The sequence below is a fragment of the Mustela nivalis genome (assembly GCF_964662115.1).
Source record: "Mustela nivalis genome assembly, chromosome: 1".
In the NCBI taxonomy this organism is placed as follows: Eukaryota; Metazoa; Chordata; class Mammalia; order Carnivora; family Mustelidae; genus Mustela; species Mustela nivalis.
Genome location: NC_139020.1, coordinates 117,841,069 through 117,862,931, shown reverse-complemented (window position 1 = coordinate 117,862,931; position 21,863 = coordinate 117,841,069). Strand labels below are relative to the sequence as shown.

At 45.5% G+C, this 21,863-nt stretch overlaps 1 protein-coding gene across 5 annotated transcripts in view; it reads right to left on the bottom strand.

The window, feature by feature from the left end:
• MYLK (myosin light chain kinase) overlaps positions 1 to 21,863 on the bottom strand; it is a 265,249-nt gene that overhangs the window by 121,638 nt on the left and 121,748 nt on the right. For all 5 annotated transcript variants that reach the window (XM_082744141.1, XM_082744140.1, XM_082744139.1 and 2 more), the window contains one exon: positions 10,898 to 11,105. In XM_082744141.1, the coding sequence (XP_082600267.1) occupies positions 10,898 to 11,105 (208 nt within the window). The remainder of the gene's footprint in view (positions 1 to 10,897; positions 11,106 to 21,863) is intronic.

Sequence of the window (21,863 nt, the reverse complement as noted above, 5' to 3'; positions counted from 1 at the left end):
GACACATGTATCGACATGCAAGAACCCTGAGAAAATCTGCTAAGTGAGGAAAGCCAGACTCAGAAAAACGTCTGATTCCATTTTGACGAAATGTTCAGAAGAGGCAAGTGGAGAGAGACAAAGTACATCAGTAGTTGCCAGGGCCTAGGGGGAGGAGGCAGATGGGGAAGACTGCTCAGTGGGCATGGGCTTCTGTTCAGGATGATGAAAAGTTCTGGAACTAGATGGTGGGGATGGTCACACGACTTGGTGAATTGTCCTTAATGTCACTGAATTGTATACTTTAAAATGGCTGCAGTGGTAAATTTATGTGTGCTTGAACTACAATAAAAAACAGAGTAAGCATTTTTAAGATTCTTGGGAGCTGAACATCTTAATCCAAATGCTAAAATTCTTTTATTCCTTAAAAAAAAAGGGAAAATATGGCATTGCCTAAAAGAAGAGCAAAAGAACACTGCTTGAAGGTACTTCTGTATCAGGGCGAGAGCAGTTTATGACTGATCCGAAGGTAACACAGCAAGCAGTCAGCTAGCAATGAAATGGGGTGCTTATTTTAATGTGAGTTAACACCAGCGAGTTGACATCAAAACGAAAAGAGAATTTGGGCTAAGATAACTAACAAGGTCTATTTATAGGCAAAAATTTGAAGTTGCAAGTTGTCAGATAAGGCAAAATTAATTTTGTGAAACTATGAAATCTGGCAGAACAGTAAGTCTATGGAGAAAAATAAGTGGAAAGGGGATTAGGATGGAAATGCCAAAAATAGAAGAGTAAGTTAAGAGAATTGGTGAAGACAGGATCGAGTTAGTGAGGGGGGAAAGAAAGGCCAAGGCACTGAAAGTATTTAAACAGTTCTCTTAGGTTTTTCAAGGACGAGTAAAAGAGAGTGCTGGCAGGTTTTAGGAGTGAAAAGTTCAACAGTGGGGGAAACTAGCACTTTTTGTTAAAGCATACAGAGACACTGGGTTGGGACAGAGAATGCTGCCGACAAGGGGAATAATGGGATCAAGATGGTAGGAGACCGAATGCTTCCAAAATACGTGATGATATAACTTATCATCCAAATAGGGACTCTTGACACTGGAAGGGACATAATTAATCATTCTCCAGGGACAACAGGAGTAAACCAGGGCTGTTCCAGGCAAATCAGGGAGCAGTCGCCCTGCTTACAGCCAACTTCAAAGTGAATTTTAAGGATTTCTTAAAACAGTGGTTTTAGTCAGAAAAAATGCCCATTTTTAAATAACAGATAGTAATGTCCCCGTGCTATCCATGGAGTTCACTGCTAACCACCCATGTATGATCTCAAAAAGAAAATAAATGAACGCCTTAACTAAAATATTTACAAAAAATAAAAGGAAAGCAAACTATAATAATACTTATTTCAATCTGTAAGTGTTCAAGCATGACTGTTTCAGGATGTAAATGCTCAGGTGAGCGAGAAGATATGATGACACTTGTCCTGACTCATGACCATTATCTGGATTTAAAAGCAAGTGATCAAGCAAGGTACTAGAAGTCCAGGAAAATGAAAGGAGATAGGTATTCATCTGGACACTTAAAAATAAAAAGAGTTGAAAAAAGAACTATTTCTCAATAAAGAGAGAAAGAAACTAAAAAGAAGAAAAATATTAAGATAGCCTAAAAAGGGATAGTGTTAAGATCAATGGCAAAGTGGACATATGATATAAAAAAGAATGTACAAGGGGCACCTGGGTGCCTTACTAGGTTAGGTGTCTGCCTTTCCGCTCAGGTCCTGATCTCAGAGTCCTGGGATTGAACTACGAGTCAGGCTCCCTGCTTAGCAGGGAGTCTGCTTCTCCCTCTCCCTCCACCTGTCCCTCCTGCTTGTGCTCTCTCTCTCTCTCAAATAAATAAAATATTTTTGAAAAAAGTGCAAAATAACCTTAAAGTAAGATAATATAGCAAGACAAGTTATAGAGCACTGGGATACAGAAAACGAAAAACAGAAGACCGTGTGGAGTGTGTGTGTTGAGGGGATGGGGTTGGTGTCACTAACTCTTTCCCCTTTCCTCAGGTTTTTCTTCAAAAACCTGATCCGCGTTTAGATCTGACTCGTTCTTCCAGGACTAGCCCAAGTTCTTCCTCCAAGAAGACATCACAGACCATCTCAGCCTCCAGAGGTCTCCTTCTCCTCTGAGTTTACAAGCCCATGTGTGGTTTGTTGGCCAACAAGCCCACACTCCCTTGGCTGGAGTTGCGCTTTCTCTTAGCTTTTCATGCGCTGATGTCCCATCTGACCAACCAGGTTCCTGCAGAAAGGATTCGACCAAGTACTGTGTCTCCCACACAACATCCCACACAGTTACCACCTCATAAATACATCCGGATGTTGAATCTTAACAGCAATATAATAATGAAATGTGAGGTGAGGAGAGTCAGTCCCTTGAGGGCAAGAACCAACACTTGCTGCCCTTCAAGCCCAGCAAATAGCACAGTCACTACCCTCTGATGAATGGAGAGGCTGGAACTGGGCGCCACTAGTTAAGGCCAGGGGAGGGGCCAAGAAATGAGACCAGGGAGAATGGGGGTGAAAGGCCATAGCATCCACAGTGACGATCAGAGTGGCCCTGGCCAGGGGCACTGGAAGATGCGGTAGAGTATGGTGACTTTGGGAGCCACCCTCCAGGAGCCGAACAGGACCAAGGGACACACAGCGGGCTCTTCTGTAGAGCAAGGAAGACTTGAGACTTTTGCTGAGATGGTCTTGACACGCAAATATTTCATGGGCAAGAAACCCATGGGACACAAAGAACGATGTTCATTTCTAACACATTTTTACTATTAACTTTGACGAGACAGAAAAGGACAATGACTCAGCATTTTACAATTCTGACTGGATTGTTTAATAGGGCGCAGGCCCCTACCAAAAGGAAGGGGCATCGGAGAGTGCTAGAAACTGAGAAGAGTTTATACAAAATATCAATGGGTGATAGAATTACAGGTCTGTAGGAAAGTGGAGAATGTAGATTTTAAAAAGACATTACAAGAGAAATAACACCTCCATTCTCCCACACTAGTACATGGAGAATCACAACAGACCTTCCCGAGGTAGACAATAATTGAAGACTCAGCCACTTTAAACAGACATGGGCTCAAAATCCAGAATCTCATTGATCTAATCCAATGTGAAAATAAAAAGGATCTAAGCAATCTGTCCCTGGGAAAGGTGGCACAGGAGAGTTTCCTACAAATCCCAAATCCCCCAAGAACAAATCCCAAATCCCCCAAATCCGGGGCACTAGTATAGCCGGGATAGCGGTCCCTAGGGCCACTCTTAGCCCTTATGTTCCACGACATGGGGTCACTCTCCCCAGGCTCGCCGGCTGACCCTTTTTCTCCCACACAGTCAGGGAGCCCTGGCTTGTAGGACAGGGGTTTCATGGGGGTGTAGAGAGTGGATGCTGCAGGACAGAGGCCCTGGGGGACGTGTGCTTAGGTGGACAATGTGCAGGAGGCCGACCTTCTGGAAGAGGAGTGCCAGGCCGACCTAGTGGGAGCGCAGGCCTTGTTTGGAACAGGGGCAACTAAAAGGCAAAGCATAAAACCTATAGATCTTGCCATCTAGTGATGGATAAAGGAGGAACAGAGGAAAATCTATCTTTCTGGGATAAAGGGATAAAGGAACAAAAGCAAAACAAGGGAAGCAGAGGTGAGGGGGCGGAGGTGAGTTGCTTTCTATTGTTTCACTGGCCAATATGCTGTTGTTAAAAGATACGACACATTGATCCCTCTGGTTTGGATCTGGGACATGCCTTCTACAAGGAGAAGGAAACAACCGTTGCTCAGTCAATTTCCAGGAAATGGATGCTTAAAGACAGGAGACCAATGGCAGCTCCCTCCCCCCACACACTTTAGTGAGATATTCTGCCTAAGTAAAATCATCACATTTTCTTCCTTGATCCCCTCCAATGGCTTTCCATTACCAGCGTCTATCCCCTGCCTGCCTCTCCAGACCTATTCTTATTCTGCTGACCCCACTAACTCTCTCATTATTTCTCACCCTAAATGATGTCTGCATAAAGACCCATAACTCTTTGTCTGGGCCCTTATTTCTGGTCTTAGGAGCAGACTCAGTTCACCCAGAGGGCAAGCCAGGGTGATGGAGTGCTCCTGTCTCAGGAAGGAGCCCTCAAGTGAGGACAGATGGAGATCTGGGACGGTGGAGTGGTAAACACTCCCCCCCCCTTCAGTTAAATCCGAGTTCCTAGGGCTACTCTTCTCCCTTAAATTCCATGATGTGAGATCCTCCTTCCTCTTGCTATCACATTCCAGGCAGTCGGTTACCGGCTGTCTTTCTCACGCATAGTCAAGGAGCTCTTAATTTTACTACAGAAGTTATACTTGTGGGGTGCCTGGGTGGCTCAGTGGGTTAAGCTGCTGCCTTCAGCTCAGGTCATGATCTCAGGGTCCTGGGATCGAGTCCCGCATCGGGCTCTCTGCTCAGCAGGGAGCCTGCTTCCCTCTCTCTCTCTCTGCCTGCCTCTCTGTCTACTTGTGATTTCTCTCTGTCAAATAAATAAATAAAATCTTAAAAAAAAAAAAAGTTATACTTGTTCCTTGGTTATAGTCTCTCTTTCTCAGCAGCAAGTAGATCTCAGGGGGCAGGGACCCTGTGTGAGCCACTCTTCTCTTTCGCCAGGGCCTGACCCAGAGAGGAACAGAGCCACGAATAGGGTGATGGATACAGGAATCTGCTCTTTACTCACTGGAGACATTCTATGATGAGGGGGCATATCTTTGGTTTGTGGCAGAGACAAAAGTGGGCAGCCTCAGAACCCTTCACCTCCGGTGGTAGGGGGAAGCTGGGGAAAGAAGTCCATAGTGGCGGAGAAGGAGGATTCTGCTCGAAGGCTGGAGTATGTAGCAGAGAGAGAAGAAAGAGTGATGATGGCCAAGGCCAGGTCCAGAAAGGAGTGTGTGTGGTGGGGGAGGGGGGCTAGATTTTTCTCCCTCCTATTTATTTCAAAGAAAACTCCCTAAGAGGAGGACCTCCTGTCTAAATCTACTCCCCAGTGAATACGTATTCATTATTTTAAATTTTACTTTAAAAAAATTATTCATTGCATTCTAATGCAGAGTGGTTAATGGCTTGAAATTTATTTTTCAGAGATGAAAATAACCTTGATCCACATCCTCTGAAAGTATTGCTTTTGCTACTCCTCTCCCCCTAGAATACGTCACCCCTATAGCTTCCTCACTGCTCAGGGCACTGGACGTGTCAAGCACGGCCAGGATAACCATGTAAGTTATTATCTAAATTGGGATCCTTCTGAAAGTCAAAGGAGGCTCAGTTTATCATGACATTGGCAGAATAGGCATAACTCAGATAAACGGTCACCCTAATGATACCCGCCATGCCCACAGGGCTGCAAAAGGGGCAAGCACCTGGCAATCACGTTTTATGCTCATCGCCATGCCCCTTACAGGAGCAGATGGGAACATGGTTGTACCTGTCCTCAGGATGATCAATCCCAATCTTGCCAGTGACATGGAGGAAGGACTGGATACAAGCTAGCTCTGGTTGTGTTATACCCGTTCTCTACACATCTTCTTCCGGTTTTGTAGCTGCTTTCTCGCAACTTGTGTGCGCACGTTCCCATTCTGCCTTTCCAGCCCGTATCACATACCACTGCTAACTTTTAGAGCTGCTCTGTGTTACTCAGCTGATATTCCAAATGGATAGTTACAAAAGGAGAAATATGTCAGTCAGATTGCATGAAATACTTTGGGGATATTCTGATAAAGTGTTTAGCGCTGGTTAATTCTATGCATCAATTTAACTGAGCTGTGAGGTGCCTAGATATTTGGTCAAACATTATTTTGGATGTTGGTATAAGGGTGCTTTGGTGTGGTTTTTTTTTTTTAAGGTTTTATTTATTTGAGAGAGAGAGAGAGAGAGAGCCCACGCAAGCAGGGAGGGCAGGGGTGGAATGAGACTGACAAGCAGACTCCACGCTGAGTGTGGAGACTGACCTGGGACTGGATCCCACGACCCTGAGATCATTACTGAAAGCAAGGTGAAAGCAGGAGTCAGATACTTAACCAAATGAGCCATCCAGTAGCCCCTGCATGAGGGTGTTTTTGGATGAGATTAACATTGACATCAGTAGATGGAGTAAAACAGATGGACATCACTAATGTTAGTGGGCCTCATCCAATCAGTTGAAGACCCAAATAGAAGGAAAAAGTGAGGAATTCCTCCCATGTGACTGCCTCTAAGCCAGGACATGGGTTTTTCCTCTGCAGTTGACTTAAACTGAAACATCAGCTCTTCTGGTCTTTGCCGGTCTTTGCCCTGAAACAACCCTATCAACTCTCTTGGCTCTTGGGCCTTCGGACTCGGATTAGAACTACACCATTGACTCCCGTGGGTCTCCAGCTTCCGGACTACAGATCTTGGGACCTGTTAGCCTCCGTGACTGTGTGAGCCAACTTCTTGTAATGAATTTCTCTCTACATATATAGGTGTGATCTATTCTGTTTCCTGGAGTCCTCTGACAGTCGGTATAAGTACTAGCCCATGGTTCTTGCAGCACTGGTACCCACAGGCAGCAGCAACAAGAAACTTGTTAGGAATGAAAATTCTTGAGCGCATCCCAACCTACTAAATCAGAAACTCTGGGGCAAGGCCTAGCGTGTGTGGTTCCGGAAGCCCCTCAGGTGATTCAATATATGCTTACATTTGATAATCACTGTATTGGGCTAAATATATCACATGGGTCATTGATTCCTTCCTTGTTCTCAAAGTGTGATGCAGGGACCAGCAGCATGGGCATCACCTGGTACTGGTTAGAACCGCAGACCCTCAGGCCCTACTCCAGACCCATGGAATCAGAATCTGCATTTTCAACAAGATTCCCAGGGGATCTGTGGGTCCCTGCATTTGCACTCAGCAATCTTGTAAGGTGAGTATGAGCCATCCTGAGGCCTGGACCTCTTCTGGGCCTGCAAGTTTGGCTTACCCTGGGCTCCTGAGCCCAAGTCTTAAAATTAGCCCTCTATTACTTAAAATGACGTAAGTGGCTCCCTGGTCCCTGGAACACAAAGGGTCTTCTGAGACTCAGACCATCAAGTCTGGGGCACACCTGTCGCTTCAGCCCTGTCCCTCACTGCACCTAAAGTTCTAGGCTCACTCTGTGGAAGTGACTGCCCAGGACCACTCACCACCTTCTTCATATACGTGGATTTTCTTTTTTCTCTGTGTAAGTCTTGTTAATCCCTATTCCAGTGGGACCTTCTAGAGCTATGCTGTCCAACACGATAGGCATTAGCCATATGTGGTCACTGAGCTCTTAAGATGGGACTAGTCTGAATCGAGATGTTGCTGTAAGTGCAAAATATTTCCCAAAGCCTAAAAAATGTAAAATATTACCTTAATAGTTTTATGTTGATTCTATCTTGGATATACTGGGTTAAGTAAGATTTTTTTAAAGAGATTAGTCTAATTCTTTTTTATAAAAAATAAAAAGTTAAAAAAAAATAAAAATAAAATAAAAAAAAAAAAAAGATTTTCTTTATTTATTTGACAGAGAAAGATCACAAGTAGGCAGAGAGGCAGAGAGAGAGGGGGAGAAGCAGGCTCCCTGCTGAGCAGAGAGCCCGACTCGGGGCTCGATCGCAGGACCCTGAGATCATGACCTGAGCTGAAGGCAGAGGCTTAACCCACTGAGCCATCCAGGTGCCCCCGGTTTAAGTAAGATATTTTATGAAAACTGACTTCACCTGTTCTTTTGAATGTGGCTACTAGAAAATTTAAGATTATGTATGTTGCTCACATTGTGTTTCTATGGACAGTGCTCTGCTGGAGAACAGGCCTGTGGCCCCTCTATTAGAGAGGAAAGCTCCCAAAGGGCAGATGCCATGTTTCTTTTTCGGTCTATACCCAATCTCTGCAAGCAGCCCCCTGGAGGCGGGTGAGTGTCAGGACTGGCCGCAGAGAGCCCTTCCAGGGCTCACTGTAGGGCTGCACGACAGCATCTAAGGCGATGAACAGTCCTGTCATTGAGGCACTCATGCTCATGAAGGATGTTATATGTTTCCTGGCCCCAGATACCAGACAGGAAATCAGACGAAGGAATATATTCCTCTATTCTCCATGCAAAGGTTTCCCTCTGGACGTAGTTCTCAGGATATTAAGAGCAGGTTCAAATACTATAAGGCCTCATTTACCAGGTACCTACTATCTGCCAGTGCTGCACCGATCCTTACACAACCTATGGGGCAGCTGTGGTTCCCGCTTACAGAAAAGGAAATAAGGCTCCAAAAGGTGAAAGTTCCCCAGAGTTAGAAATCAGTGGAGCTAAAATCCAAGACCACTTAACAATAGTGCCTTCCAGTCTAAACCACAGGGAATCGGAAGTCTTCACATATGAATGATACTCTTCATTCTAGGGCCTCTGCTCTTTCTGAACAAGGAGCATAGCACAGAGTTGGTGAGCAGGCAGGTGGCTGCTAGAGCCCCTTTGTATGAATTCAGGCTTCCTTTCAGACCTGTGGTCTATGGGGTGGTCTTAAGCCATACACCAGCTGAAACTGGCCTTTGGTACGGAAGCAGAATGCATACAAGCCCACTCACATTTAAAGATGCTGCAGTCTTTAGGCCATTCTCTGTGTCCTAGGATTAGAAGACATGCAACATCTTCAGTGGTCTGGGCCTGAGTCTCCCCACATGAAAACCAAAGGAGAGGGCACAGGGTTGGGAGCCTTCTTGAGAGCTCTCCTGCCTTCTTGCCTCCCTGTTGCCCACGCCTCAGCTAAGCAGGAAAAATTTTAGTAGGTTGTCAGCCCTAACTTCCTCAATAATGGCAACTGAAAGAAAGATTTCATATTACTTGGGGGTTTATATAGCTCCTTTCCATTCCTTTAAAACGGATCACAGAAAACAAAGGCTAGCACAGTCTACAGTCACCACTGAATTTAAACCCTTGACTTGCAGAAACAGAGGTCCAGAGGTTTAAAGTTACACATATGATTGGCAAAAGTTGGGACCAGTCCCTTGGACCCCTGACTCATAATTCCCCATCCCCCCAGCAATAAATAGAAAGCCAGAAAAGAAGTATTATAGACTGAATTTTTGTGTCAGCACCCAAATTCCTAACCCTCAGTGTAACTGTATTTGGAGACAGGGCCTGGGAGAAGGTGATAAAAGTTCAATGAGGTCATAAAGGTGGGTCCCGACTCTAGCAGAGCTGTTACCCTTGTAAAAAGTGGAAGAGACACTGTAGTATTCTCTCTGTATCATTTTGAGGACACAGGGGCCATCTGCAAGCCAGGAAGGGATCTCGCACCAGAAACCAGACCCCAGCTGCACCTTGACTTCAGACTTCCAGCCTCTAGAACTATGAGAACATAAGTTTCTGTTACTGAAGACATGTAGTGTACAGTATTTTGTTATGACAGCTTGAGTTGATTAATACAGGGGGGAAAGTAATTTTTCTTTGTGAGCCTCAACTCAAAGTTTGGATATTGAAAAGTACAGAGGAAAGTACAGTACTGGAACTGTCCTAGGTGAAGACCATTCAGAGACTCTGCTCAGGGGCCACTTTCCATCTGGAATGCTCCAGCCCACAGGCAGTTGAAGGTCATTGAAAGGAATGAGTCACTCGGTTAAAGAATTTGGGGAAAGCATCCAAACTATGTACATTCTGTTCCGTGAAACAGCCTGTCTGTCTTTCCATGATGTAGAGAAGCAGGGAAAACATTGGCCCAGGTGTGTCTTACCCCTTCTGGAAACTTTCCTGGCTACCTTAATCCTCACATACAGTGTCCCTCAAAACCAGGCTGGGAACACTGTCCCCTGAGAGGGAAGAAAGTGAGAAAGGACTTCTGGCTTATTAGCCTTTAGAAAGGCCTAGAAGGGTTGAGGGAACCTTGTCATACCTCTGAGGGTCTGACAAACCCTCATGTCCTTTTGGACATCAGGCCTTTAAGCAGCAGCCAGTGGCCTGAACTGGAAATGGTCCCTCCAGTGGAGGGCTGGTCTTCAGTATGTGGGGGTTACACTAGCGGCAAAAGAAGCAGCTTTACTGGTGGTCAAGAATTTTTCCTGGAAGTTTTAAAGTTAATAAAGTTGATAGAATCTCTTCAGTACATGGGGGGGGGCAAAATAATTAGTGTTAACACATTGGTATATTTATCTCCTATATATTTTTTTGAGTTTTACAACATTTGTATAAATAGGCAAGTATTACTTTATAAGGAGGATAAGAAACACTGTTCGTTCATTCTCCAAATATCTCAGGATCTATTCTGTGCCGGTAAGTTTTCTAGATGCTAGAGATACAACATAAACAATATCAAGAGCCTCACCTCCTAGTTTCTAGTTAGAGGTGAGGGTGGAGGAGAGAATAAAGAAATGAGAAGCAGGAAGAGAGCTAGAAGACACTATTGAGGGAGAGTGAGAGGATGGAGAACCCTAGGGTTGAGGAGGCCAGAAAGGGTTGGCTAAGGAGGGGACATGTGAGCAGAGACCGGAAAGAGGTGAGGGCTGTGGACGGAGCTCTTGCTTTGACAAGGAATGGCAGGGGAAGGCTCTGAGGCTAGCTCAAGGAAGGGCAGAGGGCCTGGCCGGGAGTGGTGGATGGGTCTAGAGTGCCAGGTGGGGCAGTCTGGTCTCAGCCTCAGTGTGAGGGGAAGCCATGGGAAGGCTGGAACAGCAAAGTGTGGTGACGTGAGTTTGACATGACTTCTAGGGTGTCTCCCTCATTCCCTGGAATGTTTTTCCCATTAGATTAAATGGTCCTGAGTTCAAGGATGGGCGTGCTTTCTCTTGTGTGTTTCTCTTCTGCCCAAGAGAGGGCAGAAGCAGGAGCTGCAGGCCTTGGGCAAGTGGATAGCTCATCTCCCACCACGGCTCTCGCTTCCTAAAACTCACCTTCCACCGTCAACTCCACAGTCACTTGGCGGGCACCACTATCATTGGTGGCTTCACAGGTATACTTTCCTTTGTCCTCCTCCCGGACAGCACGAATCACAAGGCTGAAAGCTCCCCGGATACTGCAGTCCAGCAGGAAGCGGCCCCCACTGCTGATTGGTTGCCCATTTCGGTGCCACGTCACGTGGGGCTCTGGGTAACCCCGGACCTTCAAGAAGAAGAAAGGGTAAGAAGAGCTTACACTTCAGGAGTGGTTCCTATGTGCCAGGTGTGGTTCTGAGTGTTTTACACGTCTTAACTCCTCATTAACTCATAACATTCTTTGAAGCAGATAGGACTTCCACGACATAAAGAAATGGAGGCACAGAGCGTCTTGTGGTAGATTCCCGAGGTCTCCAAGGTAGAGAGTGGCAGAGCCAGGCATCCTGGCTCCAGAGCCCTCTACACAAGTGATTCAAGCCTGGTTGCATATTGGAATTCCCAGAGGAAGCTTAAAAAAAAATGCCACCACTCAGAGCCTACCTTGGACCAATTAAATCAGAATCCCCGAGGATGAGGACTGAGCGTGAGCATTCCAGACCAGTGCTTCCCATTCGGACATGCCAATAAATCACTTATTAAAATGCAGATTCTGCTTCTCTAGGTCTGGTGCGGGGCCTGAGATTCTTCAGTTCAGACAAGGTCTCGGGCGATGCCGATGTTTCTGGTCTCCGGAACTCACCTTTGAGTTGCCCAGGAGGGAAGCCATGCTAGCCACACGTGGCCGTGGAGCCCTCCAAATGTGGCTGGCACTAACTGAGCTGTATGGTAAGTATAAATGACACACTGGGTTTTGAAGACTTAATGAAAAAAAGAATGTAAAATTCTCTTGATAATTTGAAAATATAGACTACCTGTTGAAAGATCGTATTTTTGACATGTTGGGTTAAGTGGAATATGTTGTTAAAATTAATTTCACCTGTTTTTTTTACTTTTTCAATGGGATATTAGAAAAGTTACAAAAACACTGTGCATTTGCATGATGTTTTTTGGGAGCAATGCGGCTTTAGACCACTCTGTCTCCAATACTAGTCAGCAGCTAACATCTGTTGAGTGCTAAGTATTAAGCACTCTTGTAAGTACCTGACACAGGTGAGCCTTACAGTGACTTGTTTGGAGAGAAGATATTTCCCCAATGAGGAAAAATTAAGAGAGATAAATTCCAAGAAAAGGCATCACCTTGAGTTTCAGACAAAGAAGTTTCCTTTAAGCCCTGAAACTCAACAGGCCCATGAGAATGGGCAGATCTTTAGAGGAGTGGGGTTCAGACTGGCCCATCAATGTGCAGCCTGGGACCCAGAATAAAGAGATTTTAGCACTGGACAATGCACAGCAGACATCACAGAAGTCTCCAGAGAAAAAAGCTGTTTGTGTTATAAATTGGTGGTAGCGATAGCTTTTACCTGTGTATCACTGTAAGATAAGAGACGGTGAATATGGATGGAACAAAACCAAAATTTGCTGGATGACCCCAAACAGAATTCACAAAGAAAGACTTCAATGACTCCCCTCCCACCCCAGTAAGGTCAGCAAAGATGATGCTATATTAGCACAGGGGAGAGCATCCAAACTTGGCATCCAAACACAGTGAGCTCCCTGAGCACGCCAGTGCAGAAACAACTGTGCTAACAATTTCAGGGGTCATTGTTGGACTGTGCTCGCCTCCCTTCCCAGGCATCCTGCTTCCAGCTCAACCTCAAACCCATTTCTCAGTAGCCAAGGTACAGATGTTTTCCTTGGGAAGGAAGACAGGAAACACAGGGAAAGTCCCCAAAGTGAACAATCCCCTCTTTGGTTATTCCATAGTCACCCGTCAGCACAACTTTATAAATCTCACAAGGCCTGCCTCCCCATCCTCACTAATTAGTAGTCTGGCTTCAATTTAAAAAAAGAACAAACAAACAAATAAAAACCAAAAAACAAAATTCAAAACTTCAAATCAATATTGTCCATTTTATTTATAAATTCTGGAAACAAACAAAAAAAAATCCCTTTCCTACTAAAATCTAAGCCATATTCATGACAGAGATTGAGTATCTGTGAGGGAATGCTGAGATTCTGAAGTCTATCCCCTGGAAGCAGTCAACAGTGTTTGTCACCAACACACTCATACCCTTTCTGAGGTGGGTGGTGGTGAGGTGTCCCCCTTCACTTGGACAGATAAGCTCTGACATCTGTTACAATATGAAACAAAGGGTTATTGGTGGTTGTCTCTGGGTCTCTACTCTTTTTCTTTACTGAACAATTACCTTCTGGTTATTTCTGCAAATAACATACCTGGCCTTTGTGAAATTAAAAAAAATGTAAATGAAGATACGTGTTTCCTTTTTTTTTTTTAAGATTTATTTATTTGAGAGAGAGAGGGAGAGGGAGAGAGAGAAAGAGGCGGGGAAGGGGCAGAGGGAGAGAGAGTCTCAAGCAGATTCCACCCTGAGCGTGGAGCTGGAGATGGGGCTCCACCCCACAACCCATGAGATCATGACCTGAGCCAAAACCGAGTCAGATACCCAACCAGCTGAGCCACCGAGGCATCACATTTCTTTTATATTAGCATGTATAATGAATGTACAGCATATTCATTAATTTGTTGAGGTCCCCAAGGGCTTCCATTCCACACAATGGAAATAGAAGCACTCTACAAATAAACACGGTGTATCTTTGATGGTGACAAACATTGTGTACCCATATAAAATCATGTCATCTTGTGATGCTATCTTGGCAAAGGTTCATATAGAGAGGAACATCAGACAACAACTACTTCATTAAAGCATGTTTTTAGAAAACAACTAAGGAAAGATATACTTTCCTACAAAAGGAAGCCCTCGGAAATCTGGTGCTATCCTGAATTTGCGAATCACTGTGATCTTCTCCTCTACCACATTAGGCACAACCAGCCTAACCTCCAGAAGATGATTACACAGCCTCCTGTGAGCTTCAGAGAAAGGGAGTGTAGAGCATTGTAATGGGAGGAAAGAAATCATTAACTGCACCAAAGGCATGGTTAGCATTCCATTAGCAAGTACTCTGGCCCCCTGCAGCAGGGTGGACTCTGGTGGCCCACAGGCCTGGGGGCATAAATGATTAACTGGGGACATGGCAAGTGTTTCTGTCCTCAGGAACTGGGCTCCCTCCTTCCTTTTAATTTTCCTCTTGCTTTCTACACCACCCCCCTTGCTCCCACCAATTTACCTCTGAGATGCCCTATTAAAATAAATTTAAGATTTGTAAAGATCCTGAAACTGGTGCCTCTTAGAAAGTTGCAGTTTCTACTAGGACTTTTGTACCACCTTGTAGCTGAAGCACAGGCAAGGATTTCTGTGACTTTGCTTGGGTTCCCAGGTCTGAAATGATTTGCAACTCCAGTTTTTCTCTTCCCAATAGGAGAAAAACTTGTTCAACCACTACGTAGTATTACCTAAGACAATCAGCTTCACAGAAACCCATTTTTACTATCTGCCCACTATCCTGGGCTCCTGGGTGGGGAAGAGAAAGAAGCCTGGGCTCACACCCATGGCTTGAAAGACAACAGCCCTGCATTTCCTGGGAGCGTTATCTGCCTTCATTATAGGCCTTCAGCCAAGAAGTCACAGCAGAGCCTTTTGAGCCTTTTTACGGTCTAGTCCAAGGGTACTTGGAAAATCCCACTGATATTTAGTTTTTTTTTTTAAGATTTTATTTATTTATTTGACAGAGAGAAATCACAAGTAGATAGAGAAGCAGGCAGAGAGAGAGAGGGGGAAGCAGGCTCCCCACTCAGCAGGGAGCCCGATGCGGGACTCGATCCCAGGACCCCGAGATCATGACCCGAGCCGAAGGCAGCGGCCTAACCCACTGAGCCACCCAGGCGCCCTGATATTTAGTTTTTAGAGGACTTTCACATATAGAATTTTATTTGATTCTTACAACTCTATGAGGGAAGTATCTTGGGTTGGGGTATCCTGATGCAGGACCTGAATTAGGGGTTTGGTGAACCCCATCTGCAAATCCTCAGCCAACACAGTTGCTGGGAATGGGTTTACTGGCCTGGTGAAGGGGGTCTAGGTGGGGCTCCAACAGTGTCAGAGACAGCACTCGAAGTCAATCATAGTATTGAACCCAGAGAGCTGAGGAAAGAGGCCCAACGAAGTCAATGATTAGCCAGTAAATGGCAGATTAAGGGGAGATCTGGGACCACAGTTTTGGTCTCCAAAGTGACTTGATTGTCTATTCCTCATTGTAAATTCATTTTTTTGGTGCAGCAAATACTGGAGAACCTAAAGCAGTGATAATTGTCATTCCCTAAGTGACACTAAATCTCTTCTAGGTTAAAGCAATATCTGTTCCCCACTTTGAGAAAAGGCCAAAGGGTTCATAGAAGATATGGCCATGCCGTACTCAAGGCTTGGGTCGTTCCCCCAGAGTAACGATAGGGCAGTGCTATAGACTAAATACTTGGGTCCTTCCAAAATTCCTAAGTTGCAATTTAACTCCCCAGGTAATGGTATTGGGAGGTATTAGGATAGGGCCTTTGGGAGGTGATTAGGTTGTGAAATTGGGGCCTGCATGAATGGGATTAGTGGTCTTACAAGAGCTATGCTAAAGAGCTCCCTTACCTCTTCCACCATGTGAGGATACAGCACAAGACAGCTGTCTGTGAACCCGAAAGCAAGCCTTCACCAGATACTGAATCTAGTGGTGCCTTGAACTTGGACTCCTAGCCACTAGAACTATGAGAAATAAATTTCTGTTGTTTAAGCCCCCAGTCCATGGTATTTCTGTTATGGCAACCTGAATAGTCTAAGATGAGATGATTAGTGCCATACGTGTGCCCAAGATACTCCTGGGATGTTCAGTGTGATAAGAGAGGGAAGCTTGAGGGCTGGGCTGGAGTCCTAGGAGTGGCTTGGCTTCCTAGCCCCTTCAGGTTGTAGTTCCTTCTTTCACTGAAGAGAAAACAGCTTCCCGATAGCTAAGGGGGCCTTGGGTAGTATACTGAGGTAACATGCCTCTGAATGGTGACCCACTTAGCTTCCCCTTTTTCCCTCCAGTCTCCTCTGGGTCCAGCCCACAGCCTTCGTACCCTCTAATCCTCCATACAGGAAAACCAAGTGACCACAAGGAGACATGCTCATGGACATGAACAGGCAGCCCTGACTTCTCACCATAATGAGTTTTTGGAAACAGCCCCACAGAGGGTCATTCTAAGGAGAATCGTATTTTTGCCACAGTAACCACATTTAATTGGAGGTTGTGTTCTTGAATAAAAGCCTGGGATCGAATAAATCAAGAGCATAACCAATAACTTGTCATAAAAATAAAAATCCAGTAACCATAACCCCTATAATAATTTAAAATAGTAAAACTGTGCTCCGGCTCCATAAAATGTCCTCAAAAACCTTTACGTCCTCAAAAGGCCTTTAAAGGGAACAGAGGCTCATTGTGCATGTGCTGAATAATGAGGAGAAAGTGGGCAGCCGACTCAGCTGCAATGACACCCGCCTGTCATATTTGAGAGACATTTTCTTCAGAAGCTGGTGCGGTTTTGAGATTTACTGACTGAAAGTGAGACATTCTTAAAGGCACTAAGTCTCTTGGTTTTTCTCTGACGTGTGTGAAGGGCTTTCAGTCTACTCCAAGGTGCCCGGGACGGGCTACCACAGGCTGAGCCCAGAGCAGTGACAGATTCCCTGTCTCCACAGCGCTGGCAGAGGGGGAAGCAGGTTCCCTGCTGAGCGGAGAGCCCAACGCAGGGCTCGATACCAGGACCCTGAGACCATGACCTAAGCCGAAGGCAGAGGCTTAACCCAGAGCCACCCAGGCGCCCCAATGTTGCTGTTTTTGATGATCTCCTACAAGTCCTTGGGACAGGCCTGTCCCAGTATGCGTCCCGCAGTGCCAATGAATCAGCCAGGTGGGGCACAAGATGGTCCTGAAGCTCTGCCCCCCTTGGAGATGGAGGGAGACCAGGAGAAGAGAAACCGGCACTAGGGCGAGGATGAAAACAGGCATCCCGGGAGGACACTGGAGAGCTTCTCACAGAGAAGCTGTGAGCCACGAGCGAAAAAAACCTCAGAGCGGAAAAGAGCAGACTTGAAGTGTTGCCAAGGGATATCTGTTTGCATCTTGTTAAGTCCCTGAATTGATGGCGGGAAAGGCTGAGCATAGCAGATGGATATTACAGAAACCGGTTAGGTGGATGTCTCCCCAGAGCTGGAAACGTCGATGCTGCCATACGACTGTCTACCTGCTTATGATTCTCTGACTGCCTACAGCACATGACTCTGAACTTCTTACCCCATTTTGAGGCAGCTTCCTATATAATAAATAAATTCCCTTATGATCAATGATGACTAGATCGGGGCTGATGATTTGAAAACTGAAAAAAGAATAGGAAATAGACTAGTGGTGCCATGGAGGTAGTTGAAGAAGAAGTCTCTGCCCCAACTGTAAGTCCAAGCTCACTCGATAATAAATGGATATGATGCCCAGAAAGGAGAATGAAAACACCAATACCCAAAACAAATCAGACCACAAAAAATGTCTATAAAACTGACGTCATGGGTATATTATGAGGGTGAAGACTGAAGGGCGAGCCGCGGGCATGGCATGACCATGCTTAGGGGCCTGAGTCTGTGTCAGCAACTGGCACGTGGCCCTGTAGACAGGCAGGCACTTTGAATTATCCTGTTGCCAAAAGTCAAAGGCCTTAACTGAACACACAGAATCCATCAGGAAGAGATCAGCCTGGCCAAAAACAGCAATTAGTGAGAGGCTGAGGCTACTGGATGCCGCCTGCCCCTAGCCCAAGTAGTGCCATGAGAAATGAAATCAGAATGTCAAAAGCCATTCCTCAAACTGGCTCAGTAACGCCCACATGTCCTCAGGGGCTGATGCTGAAAGTCTCCCTCTGTGATCACTTTCTACAGCAAGCTTTCTTTTCTGTGGACCAAGACAGAGGCACCTCCGCACCCCTGTATCTGTAAGTCTGAGAGCGCCATGTTTCTTCCATTGAGAGCACAAGGTAGGTGATGTCGTGGCAGTCTTGGATCACACCAGGTGCTCCCGTATCTTTCCCCCGCAAATTCTGTTTCCTTTTATTGAGATCAAGCTTATCAATGCATGCACCTTTTTGATTTGATTCCCTTCTAATGATACAAGCACCTAAAAACCTCGGAAGCCGTCCCTCAAAGAAACAGAGTCCTAAGTGTCATCAGACACCTGTCACACTGATGATTTCCTAGTTCCTCCAAATTCATAGTTTCCATATAACACAAGCATCCTCCTATTTGCACTCAAAGTTCTTCTGGGGTGGCTGGGGATTATTCGAGCCTTACCAGAAGCCTCTCTACACAAAGCCCTGGGGTTCTGGCTTAACTAGCTCTCATGATGGCTTTGAAGGACATGGCCTCTCCAGTGGTGAGGCTGGCCTGGGAGCTCACCCTTTCTGCTGCTGAGTTGAGACATGCTCTCAGGTATATTCAAATATTAATAGGAGGCCTGTGGCATCATAGAGGCTTACCAAGTGAGTTCTCTGGTTTGGTTTTGATTCGCTCAAGGTCTCCTGCTGCATACCCATCCCCCTCTACCCACCACATGTGAGTCAGGTGGGAATGCCAAGTCAGCTGTTTCCTGGATGACGTGCATGGGCCCAAAAATGGACATGTGGTCCGAGCTAGCCGATCAGAGCTCTTCCCTGCAGTTTTCAGTTAGAATAAAGGGAGAACAAAGCTGGCTCTTTTCACAGAGATGCCAAGCTGGGCAGATGAAAGCCTGAAGCTGCCTAGAGCCGTCCTCTTCCTTCCCTGCCCCCCATCTTCTTGCCCCTCCCAAGAGGAGGAGGCCATCTGATGAATCAGACGTCACAGACACAGTGAAGAAAAGAGATGGAGACTTTGCCTGCCAGAACCGTGCTGGACCCAGGATCCTTTGTACAAGATAGCACAACACTTTTGCTTACCCCAGCTGGAGGTGGTTTCTGCCACTTGCAGACCAGAGTCTTGATGAATCTGGCCTCTGGAATCAGACATACCTGTGTATGGATAGTGTCTGCCCCAGTTACCAGCTGCCTGACTGTGGGCGAGTGATTTAACGTCTTTGGCCCTCAGTTTACACAGCTCAAGGAAGGGATGCTACCAGTCACCACTTGCACGGGAAGTTTATGACCCAATAAAATAAGCGCAGGTATGACAGCCATTAATAACAACTAAAGGTCAGAGCTTCTCTCTCCTCCTCAAAGTAATTCTTCATAATAAGGTACCCCAGAAACCACTCAGCTCCCAGCTTTATTAACAGTGCCAAAATGCCCTAAGAAATATTAGTCCTTTAAACTTCTGGCCTTGGCGGTCCTCGTCCTATACGATTTACATCCTTAAAGACAACCTCAAGGTATTACACTCTCCACTGGATAAAAACCTGACACTAACTGAGAACACCTTTGCTTTAGCCAAATTGGCTCATTATGTTTACTGGAGAGGTGAACCCTTCTTGAAAAGAGATCACTGTTTGTTTTTTTTATAAGATTTTATTTTTCATTTGACAGAGAGAGACACAACAAGAGAGGGAACACAAGCGGGGGGAGTGGGAGAGCGAGAAGAAGGCTTCCCACTGAGCAGGGAGCCTGATGCCTCAGGGCTCAATCCCAGGACCCTGGGATCATGACCCGAGCCGAAGGCAGACGCCTAATGACTGAGCCACCCAGGCGCCCCTGAATCATGTAACATCACAAAGCACATTTTGAAACAAACACGCAGCGTGTGGTTTTGACTGCCCCATTCATCCCCTCCTGTAATACCACGTGCACCTTTGAGGCCGAGACGATCCCCGGCTTTCTGCCTCACTGACTAATGCAGCCCTGGAATTTCAAGGGCATGGTGAGTATCAGAAAGGAAATAAATCTGGGGTAACACATCTGGAGTCTCTCGCCGGTCATAGTTGGACCTGGAGAGAGACAGACAGACATACTTCACAGTATGAAGAACGGGAGCAGCAGAGGACGGCTTCCCAAAGAACACACACGCTACTTGGCAGTGCCTCCTTACCCCTTAAACAGCAGACCCTGGATCCTGTGAGACTCTGAAACTGGCCACAGATCATATGATGAGGACTCTCTGAGAAAGGGAGGTGGTTCTGTTTAAGAGCAGAAGTGGTCAACAATGAGCCAAGGGTCTTGAACCCCCAACATCTCTTGACTTGGCCCCTTTGGCTTGATTTCTTAGTTTTGGTCTCTCCAGGCTGATCCTGTGACCCAACACCTGCTCCCCACACACACTACCACACAAAGCACACATTCTGCCTGGATTCTCCCACCTGGCTGGCTGCGAGGGGGTGGGGTGCAGCACGTGGGGTTTGGAATGTGGGGATCTTTCCTGCTGCCTGCATCAACAGAGCCAGGAGAGTGTCTCTGGGATGCTGTCAGATGATGCCTAGCGCAAGAGACAGAGAGCGACCATATGAGTGTGCTACTTTATGGCACGATGTTGTCTCCAGGCTCCAGCTGTCCCAAAGCATCCTGATCTGCAGAGAGGATCATGCCAGATGCAGAGTCAACAGCTGTTCTTGTGCAATGTCAGCATCTGACTGCCTGCCAGGCCGAGAAACACAATCTAACATGCTTTTTAAAAACTGTTTTTATTCTCACCAAGACAATACATGCACATGGTCAAAATGTCCACTGGTACCATAAGTCATAACAACAAAAAAAAAGCCTCTGCTCTACCCCTCCCACCCCAAATTCTACTTCCTTGAGAATGTCATCTTCAACTCTTGCCGCCATTTCTCAAAGTGTTTCTTTTCTTCCGTGTTTCTAAACAATAGCCCTTATTACACAATGACTACTTTATTCTTTTTAATTTTAGACATCATTTCCTAACTTCTCTGTGTGGAACCTGAGCTTTTGGCTCTCCAATCCCTCTCCCTCCATAAGCTCTTTCCCAAGCCATTATCATTACATCACAATTTTTATTTCAACGTATAGTGTTTTTTCACTTTAACTTTGCTCACTGCAAAATATGTTACAATTCAATTTCTTGAACTTTTCCTTTTTTTCTGGAGTTAATAACTACCATACTTTGGTTTTTCTTCGTTCTTTAAGAACCTCAATCTTAAGAGAACTATAAACTTCTTCTCAGCCATGGTCAAACACATCCCATAACTAATTCATCACTCGCTTTTATTTTTTCCTCCTTTGGAGATATCCTTCCTGGGATACTCTGTCCTCCTCCTGCAGTCTACTCTGGATGCTTTCCCAGCTTGATGCACAGTGGTCCTTCACCATCTGGGGCATTTCCTAGTGTCTATCACTATTTTGGATAAACACAGCCTTTTCTAGTGGTTTCTCAAGAATGAATGCATAGAAGATTATAATTTTTAAACCTGGCATTTCTGAGTGTCAATATTCTAACTTTATACTCAACATACAGTTCATCTAGGAATGGAATTCTAAAGAAATCCTGTTTTCCTTTGGCATTTCAAAGGCATTGTTTCATAGCATTTGAAGGCAACGCTGCTGGGATCCATGTTGCTACTGAGAGATCTAATGTCCGATGCATCCCTCACCTCTCACGTGCTGAGTGTGCGTGCGTGCGTGCGTGTGTGTGTGTGTGTGTAAGTTTTAAACTTCCAGACTCTTCCTTTTTTCTCTGACAGTCTAAAATGTCATGATGATTTGCCTTCATGTAAGTGCCTTCTTTGTTCCCTTATCTTATTGGCTCTTCGGTTATAGGTCTTCTCATTATTGGTAACACGTCTTTCATTTCTTGGAGTTTGTGTGTTTTGACAATTTTCTCTCCACTTTTTCTTTTTTTAATGTTCTTTATAAAGAACTCCTGTGAATTGGCTATTAGCCCAACTAGATGAGCTTCTGCATTTGTTTTCTCACTTACTCTTCTCTCCCTTATTTTTGTTCTCTCCAGGAGCTTCTCTCATTTTATCTTCCAGTTTACCGAAGTTA